The following is an 8,819-nucleotide window of genomic DNA, read 5'->3' as shown; positions in this document are numbered from 1 at the left end:
GCATTGCAGTTACCCTCAGGGGGCCGGGTGGGTATGGCCAGGGTGGGCGTGGCCTACTGGGTGGGCATGGCTAGAGTGCGTATGGCCTACTGGGTGGGCATGGCCAGCTCTACATTGTTCGCATCAAGGGTGCCTATGGGGGCCTGGGCAGGAGTGGGACAGATCTGAGGGTCTCTGGCAGAAGGTGGGTCTCTGGGCCAGGGCCAGGGCCAAGGCAGAGGGGGCCGTTCCCTCACTGTTTCCAGGATGGCTTCGCGGGCCGCATGAAACCACTTCGTGGGCCAGATCTGGCCCCCGGGCCTTGTGTTTGACATGTCTGCATATGACTAAACATTTGATGGATGCTGTCTTTGTTGTGCCCGCTAGATGATTGGATAGGGGAAACATGCCTCTCCTAGATCTGGCATTCAGATAATGGCATTCAGTACCATTAACAGCATGTCTTTCTGGGTCACCTCAAAAGATTGAGGACATGAATTTGCTGTTTTTGCTCTTTCCAATTGATGATAATGAGGAAGGAGAAATCTATCCAATAACTTTTTATAAAAGTACCTGGTAGGTAAGGTGCCACAAGATCAGCACTTTAGCACTCCCAACATGACTGTAGTAGTAAGGCATCTTGCACACCTAGTTACTGTATGCCACTATTAATCTTTTTAGAAGCTTTTCACTTCAGTACAAGTAGATATTTCTTTATCTTCTTCCAATGAGTTCCTTTTAATAGACACTTTTCCCCTTCCCATCATACTACTTGAGAACCTGATGGTAGCAAAAAGTGCAATTATACTCATAAAACAAATCTGCTATTTCATCCCTGAAGGCTATTCTTCTCTAATTCTCACAGCATTTCCATGTTAGCCCCTTAGCCGTGTGCAGCCCTACAAAACCTTTTCTCCTGCCATATTGAGATGAAAATACATACAAAAAAAATCCTGGTTGACACTCAGAAAATCAGCACATTGACAAAATTTCCATCTGTCAATCATAAAAGTCACACTGGATCTGTACATATACTACACTGATACATTAGAACATTCTAGATTCTTGGGAAGAACTCAGTGCATATGAAAGCCAAACCAAATAAAGAACTGGCAGCTGTGATTTTATATTTTTGTGTATATTATATTATTGAAAGGACTTAGTAGGTGGATATAAATGCTAAATCAGTCTAAACATCTGGCTGATTGTGCAACCATAAAATAAAAAACAACATAATGTACAAAAAAGGCTATTGTATTCTCAAAATTCCCTTTAAAAAGAGAGGCGACCCAGGCTTTGCATCATTAGCCTACAAATCCACAAAATGTTTTGTACCTACCCCTTCCATGCTATTAAATATTGTCCTTTAAAAAAGGAAAAGTGTTCCCTAAGATTTAAAGACTACTTGTACTATCTGTATATCCACAATATCTTGTGCCCAAATAGTAATCCTGTTTCTGTATGGACTGCCTATAATTTTAGTGGTTTTTTTTTAGCTGAATAACATTAGGAAATAGGCCTTTTTGGCCATTGCCAAACTTGGACAGATACTTAGAGCCAAAGTCTACTTAATTCTTACTTGACCCTTTTCCGTGGAAACTGTAATGCTTTTGCTTAAACTTCTGATCTCCCATGCAAATCTGTCCCCCACTCTTTTTTATCCATCGTCTGGCTTCTGCTATTTTTCTATCTAAAAATGCAATGACACTGGGTATATCTAAACAACTTCAATAAAACACAACATTATCAATAAAATCATCTTCATTTAACAAAATATTTATTTTTATATTCTCTTCTGCTTTTCATTAACCTAGGATTCCACTGCCCCTCCCTCCAGGAGACTTTAATTCATAAAACAGATTTTCTCATTATGGCTCTGCATCCTGGCAGCCAATTTTAAATCTTGTTCCTCGACTCATAACAACACATAACTGAAATGAAGAGCAAACAGGGATAAAGGGACTTATTCATAAGGATAAGAATAAGGATGAATAGTATAGCTTTAATCAGAAGGCACTGAAAATATTAAAGTTGAGGATTCAAAATTAACTGTATTAGAACAGTTTTTAACCTAAGGATTTAGGTTAAAATCCTAATGCATTTTACAATGGTAAATCACAATTTTGTAATTTATTTTAAATGTCAAGCGTTATCCCACAGAATCCAAAGGTTTTGAGCCAAAGATCTGGAGGGAACTTCTATACATTAGTTTTTTCATTAACAAAACCATTGCTTAACACTTACATTGCATTGCACGTAAAATATTTCCAGAAACTTCTGAAATGTTTGCCCATGAACCCAAGAGCCACAAGAAATAATAGGTTCTGTAAAACATCCACACTCACAATTAAAAGCTAAAATAGTGTTTATCTCTGGAGTTTTGGCTAACTGGAAGGAATGCCCTTGACAAGAGCTGTATCATCTTCCTTTTTCATTGTAAATGATTTGGAATCATATGCCCAAACCGTGTCAATGCCTTCACCAAAACTATGATTTGGTCTCCAATGGGGAAAAGGAAAGCGGCAAGCAATGACCCTGGCATCTTGCAGGAGTTCATCTCCAAGCTTCTTCTCCAGCTGCAGCATCTGTGAAGAAATGTGGAAGAGATGCATGATACACAGTCTGAAAAATATACATATTAGGGAGTATTTGGGAATATATATTCAAGTGAGGAGTTGTATAAATGTAAAATGGTTGGTTACAAAGAAAGTATAATAAAAGGGTACAAGAATTAAAAAATAATTGGTCTCCTGAATGTGAAGGATGGATGCTGGCTATACAGGACAGGACAGGACAGCAAAATCCTGACTGCACCAAATTAGCAGAAAAAATAACATGTGTTGCTTATGATAAATTGTTAGGAATATTAAATGAAGAATGAAGCAAATACATTATTCCTTTTCAAGATTCCTCATATCCATAACGGGAAGCTTAGGCTGCTCTCATTAAGACTGCAGCCAATTATCTCAAACACCATTTTTTTTCCCAAAGGTAACTTCCAACATCTGAATGTGAATCTGGACATAGGAAGTCCATTAAAGGATTTCATGCTAACTTTGTAAGAAGGAACAAAAAACACACGAAAAGAAATCAAGTTCTAAGACACTATTTGAAGGGATTAAAGATCAGGATTGTTAGAAATAAAAGGAAGGAATATAACCCTGGTTTATTTAATCAGGGTTAATTATTTTATCATCTCTGATAACTAATGGATTTTTGCTGTCATCAGCCCAGAAATGAAGTGGTTTTATTGATTTTTTTTATAGATACCAAATATAGGAAGAGATCATTTGTTGTTTAAGAGGTGATAAATTACTAAAATTATTTATATTTGTAATGGTGAAGGGGAAAGTCATTCTTTATATATTCCTTTTTTATTATATTCTTATTTTTTTCTTTCTTTTCTATTTTTTTCTTTTTTTGGCACCTTCTGTTTTTATTTCTTTCAATTGTATTAGTATTTATTTATTTATTTATTTATTTATTTATTTAGTTTTATATACCGCCCTATTCCCGAAGGACTCAGGGCGGTTTACAGGGTAAAGTTAAAAGACAAAATAAGAGTTAAAATAGAATTAAAATAAGATTAAATAACAATTAGTAGCCCAAAGTTTAAAAATTTTAAAGTTTAAAAATTAAAACCCCTCAGTCCAGGCCAGATAAATCAAATAACCAGGTTTTTAGGTCCCGGCGAAACGAAAGAAGGTCGGGGGCGGTCCGGAATTCCACAGGCAGATCGTTCCACAGGGCAGGCACGCCCACAGAGAACGCCCTTCCCCTGGGGATCACCCACCGGCAGTCACTGACCGGCGGTACCCTAAGGAGGCCCTCCCTGTGGGAGCGCACAGGACGATGGGAAATTGATGCTGGCAGCAGGTGCTCCCTAAGATAATCCGGACCCATGCCATTTAGGGCTTTATAGGTCATCACCAGCACCTTGAATCTTACCCGGAGGGCAACCGGAAGCCAATGCAGCTCGCGGAGGAGAGGTGTTACAAGGGAGTATCGGGAGACTCCCATCACAACTCGCGCGGCCGCATTCTGCACCAGCTGAAGCCTCCGAGTGGTCCTCAAGGGCAGCCCCATGTAGAGAGCATTGTAGTAGTCTAAAATTACTATTTGACTGTTGTAAATAGTAATCTTTAATAAAATTACTACATATAAAAAAGAAATAGATTCCACTGTTCATTGTTTGTGAAGATGAACAGTTTTCTATCAAATGCGTTAATAAAACTCTGAAAGATTCCACAATCTCTTAATTAGACAAGTCTAGTGGTTAAATAATGGAAACTTACCATCTGAGGAACTCCAAAAATGACAATGTTTGCATACTGTGAAAAACTGACCTGTTTTGAAATAAAATGTCAAATTTAAGAATTTATATAAATGCACTTTTCATTCGTGAACATGCACGCACAGGGAAGCCAATCAGATAAAAAAACAACAACAACTGATGGCTAGATCAAGTGGGTTTGATCCTTTCCCCCTATGCTTTCAGGGACAACCTTCTGCACTCGGCACTAGTATCAGGACAAAATCCTTTATTTGTACCAAACAAATCTTTCCTCCATATACTGATGACAGGTGTGGAATCCCCTGGTAAGGGATACGGAGGCTCTAGTATGGGGAGGGCAATGATAAAGCAATAAATCCTTCTACCTTATTTATTAATGGAGCAAATAACTGCAATCTATTATACAAATAGTACATATAAGGTGACCTTAAGATAGAATTAAAAGGATGGGGAAAGAGAAGCAGTTTTTAAAATATAGCCCAGTAATTCCACTGAGTTACTCCGCAGAAATATTAATGGACGTAAGAAGCATTTTAAACCTATTAAAAGCCACAGTAAGATATTTGTTTTCTCTAGACAGCTGATGATTTGCATCCTGGGTTGTTACGTTTGCATACCTTCCATAAGTCTGAAATGTAAAAATTGACATCTTGATGAACTCCCTCTCTCCAGGCACGGTACCTCGAATACCATACTAACCAAGGATTTAATTCATAACCCACAGCTTTAAATCCAACTTTTGCAGCTGCTATTACCTGCGTAAAGATGAATTAGCATTTAATTTTTAAAAACTGTTTTATTATAAAATGGTGTGTGCGTGTGTACATATATATGACAGCCAAATAAACAGGCTTAAGCAATTTGCCCTAACTTTGCCAGATTCTTCATCAAAAATGTAAGAGATTTATTGTACTTTGTAGTCTTACTGCAATCTTAATAAATCTGTATAAATTATTAGTCTGCAAAAAATTATTAGTCTCCTGAGAAGCTAATACTCTTTATTGACTGCAATGGTTGGGGGGGGAAAACATCAAAATCCAGATTTACAAGCTTCTGGTTAAATAATAATTAAAAAAGGCCTTGTAACTCCTCTGCCAACCAGCCTACTTATTTTCCACAGTAGTCATGAAGGAAGAAATTTCCCTAATGGCTTACAAAGAAAATAAGAGTAGGATTGTAGAAAACGATTAAACTAACCCATTCCCTCTCCGTTATTCTACCTACTAGTCTGCATGAAGCTCCTCTTCGCTTCATGTATGGAATATTTCTGCATTAAACAATACAAAAATTTGAACCCACATGGCTAACAGGATTGCCAGGTCATAACCCAGAGCAGTTGTTTAGGCTTGTAATAGCACAAGAAGACTAAATGTTACAGCTCCAATAGGCTTCTTCTTTTGATCCCATCTATTCTTGTTTTACAGCCAAATCAGATGTGGTAGCTCTCCCATTTTGATCCCATTTTTCCCTTTCCTTATTTTGCTCTAAGATTATAATCCACACTAAATAACTACAAGTGCATGATGGACTAGGAAATGTGGAAGGAAAGGGAGGCCAAAAGAATGCATCCCAGAAGACTACTAGATCTTATACTATAATCCAGGAATTCTATTGATCTATTTTATAAGAGAGAGCTACAGTACTTTCCTTTCATGCCTTAAGAGCTCCAGAACAATTGTTAACATTACCAGCTAAAAGCATTTAAAAAGCTACTCTAAGAAAGACTTTCTGAATAATACTGAGCTGGATGCTTGAATCAAAAGCAGGTTGCTTCATTAAGTAGTGTGTGTGATTTTAAATTCCATCCTTATCCTGAGAAAGATGTAAGAATGTATTTTAAGACAAGGGGTGTGCGTCAAGATGCACTTCACTGAAGACTATTTCATTAAACACAATTTATTTAAACTTACAATACGTCCGTCACCACTTCCTATGTCAACTAGTATTCCTTTTCTGCCTTTCAACATGATTAGAACATTTTCAATCTGCTTTGAAGTTGCAGGCACAAATGGCAGGCAATGCTTTCTCAATGCCGGAGCAATAAATGGAATGGCCACAGAATATAAGGCTACTAATGTTCCACCAATTATACCAGGGAGCAAAACACCCCAAGTCCTTTTGCTAGAGTCTTCATCAGCAATGGTCAAAAGTGTAACTTCTTGAGTTGCACTGCCTTCAGCAAGTATTTTTGACATAACAGATAAAAAACCTAGAAAAGGAAAGTAGTATGTTTAGTCTGACAAAATATAGATGGTATTTATACATTTATGTCCCTGATTTAAACAAAAAAACCTTTACTTGGGTTTTCATTTCTTGGTTTCTAACAGCATCCAGGCACATAATCTCACCATTTTTTTCCTTAGCTAATAATATTGAGAGGTGAATGAACAAGAATTCATTTACTGTAGCAATCAGGGCCAACTGAAAAATTTACCATTAAATATAATCCCTCTGTAAAGCCATAGTTAATTTACACATATCTAACACAACTTTTTCCTATTTTCCCCAGAACAAATCTATGAGGTGAATTGGACTGAGACAGTGACCAGCAGTCCCCCAGCTGGTAAGGCAGAACTTGAGCTCACAATATCCTGCTTCCTTAACCACGAGACCAAACTGGCTCCAAATAAATAAAAAGTGTTACTTTGGCTGAATAATGACATATTGTTGTTGTTTTTGACAACATAATGGAAGTGTTTGGCCATTACCTTCTTCCAAAACATTTCAAGATGTCAGTTGTATGTAGTATTTTATTTATTTTATTTTAATTCCATTTATATCCCGCCCTTCTCCGAAGACTCAGGGCGGCTGCATGTATTTACTTATTTATGTATGTATACATGTATGTATGCATGTATTTACTTATTTATGTGCCACCTGTCTCTTGACTCTGGGAAGCTTACAAACATTAAAACTAATACACATTAAATAATAAAACAAAAACAATAATAGTTTTTAGAGCGAAGTTGGTTAAAGAAAGACAAAAGCTAAAGCAAATTATCTTATTTTAACAGCTTCCTCTGAATTAGAAGCAGCAAAGATAGATAGGAACATGTGCGGGTTTTTTTTTTTTTAAAAAAAATCTCTTATAAATGATTTGAGGTTTCAATTCAATGTTGCATATTTAATATTTTGTACAGACTCAATGAAAGTGGTGATGGGGCGCGACTGGAAGAGCTGAGGGATCAGGTTAAGGAGAGATCATCATGAAAAAAAGTATGTAGGTGATCGCTAGGAATCGTCGACACCGACTTGATGGCACACAATCAATTCCATCAGAATAAGCAAAAAATGCCCGATACAGTACTGGTGACAGAAAAAAGAAAGTTCTCATTGGCTTACGGGGGACAAAATACAGTAGTGAGGGGGGGGAAATGAGAGGGTAAATTATTAATCCGCAATTCTAAATATTCGGACAGTGAAGCAAGCAAGCAAGAAAGAACCACGAAATTGCTCCCTACCTTCCCTTTCGCTCTTGGCCACACCACTTCGGGACACAGTGACGTAGAAGGACCTGCCCCCTCCGAAAGCCTGCTTCTACCTAGCGCAGGGGTAGGCAACCTCGGCTCTTTTATGACTCATGGACTTCAACTCCCAGAATTCCTGAGTCAGCAGAGCATAGTCATAAAAGAGCCGAGGTTGCCTACCCCTGACCTAGCGGAAACCGCGGGAAAGAGTTCTTCCTGCTCAAGGTGGATGTACCATTATTTTGATTATTAGGGGGACTCGTGTTTTTTCGAAAGGGTAGCGCTTTTTCTGGTCCGCATTGAAAATAGGGAGACGAAGATTGTTAAAGCTTTCTCTGATCTCATCATCACCACATGAAAAAAGAGCCAAGCAAGCTATGCTTTCAAAATAATTTATGTTACCCTGGGTATCTTCCGTTGTATAAAACGGGTAAAATCCAAATAGCTGCTAGCTCGCACAGAAAAAAGTGGACGCATCGGAAAGCTGTGTTTCAGTCGTGCTACTAACTACACGAATGTACCGCATGATTTGCTTGTTTGAGATTAAGTGCATTATTATGCACCCACATAATAAATAAGCGGAAGATCAATTTTGTAACAAGCCGAAGTACCAGTGTAATATGCGAAGACGGAAAACATATTTCATGAAGTTGGAGCCTAATTATTTTAGAGTCTTGCCTGTTGCCCCTTTCCCAGGAGTAAAAATGAAATGTTGCTAAGCTAATAAGAAATTACGATTTTATACGTGCTTGGCAACAGCATACTTTTCCCTTTTCCCTGAAAAAAGTAACCAAAAGGGACTGCTTTAATAAGGCACGTTTTGAATTAAAAATACTGTTTAGTTTCTTAACATCAAAATTAATGTTAGTACAGTTCTGATAGAAAACGATGACTGAAAACATTGTATTTTGCTCAGTTTTGTTATAACCCATCATCGTCTGTGAAGTAGCTTGAATTGCTATCCCTACATTGCAAAAAACATCCGTTTGACCCAAACTACACAAAATAAACCCTTCTGGGCGCCATTAATTTCTATGTTGTACTGTTCAAAACTCAGCTAATTATAGATGTGAAAAAAT

At 37.6% G+C, this 8,819-nt stretch overlaps 1 protein-coding gene across 3 annotated transcripts; it reads right to left on the bottom strand.

Moving 5' to 3' along the window:
- Positions 1–1,470: 1,470 nt before the first annotated feature.
- ATPSCKMT (ATP synthase c subunit lysine N-methyltransferase) lies at positions 1,471–7,831 on the bottom strand. Of its 3 annotated transcripts, XM_081323698.1 has the most exons (6): positions 7,735–7,831; positions 6,184–6,482; positions 4,891–5,028; positions 4,275–4,325; positions 2,325–2,564; positions 1,471–1,910 (listed from the first exon to the last, which is right to left on the bottom strand). In XM_081323698.1, the coding sequence occupies exons 2-5, from the start codon at positions 6,466–6,468 to the stop codon at positions 2,364–2,366; spliced, it is 675 nt and encodes a 224-aa protein (XP_081179824.1). In that variant the 5' UTR covers positions 6,469–6,482; positions 7,735–7,831; the 3' UTR covers positions 1,471–1,910; positions 2,325–2,363. The 3 variants fall into 3 exon arrangements, with proteins under 3 accessions (XP_081179824.1, XP_081179822.1, XP_081179823.1); XM_081323696.1 differs by having other exon boundaries at positions 1,471–2,564; XM_081323697.1 differs by lacking the exon at positions 7,735–7,831 and adding an exon at positions 6,982–7,126 and having other exon boundaries at positions 1,471–2,564.
- Positions 7,832–8,819: the final 988 nt, after the last annotated feature.

The sequence above is a fragment of the Vipera berus genome, assembly GCF_964194415.1.
Source record: "Vipera berus genome assembly, chromosome: 3".
NCBI lineage: Eukaryota > Metazoa > Chordata > Lepidosauria > Squamata > Viperidae > Vipera > Vipera berus.
The sequence above is the reverse complement of the archived record's forward strand: the minus strand, read 5'-3'. Positions and strand labels throughout refer to the sequence as shown.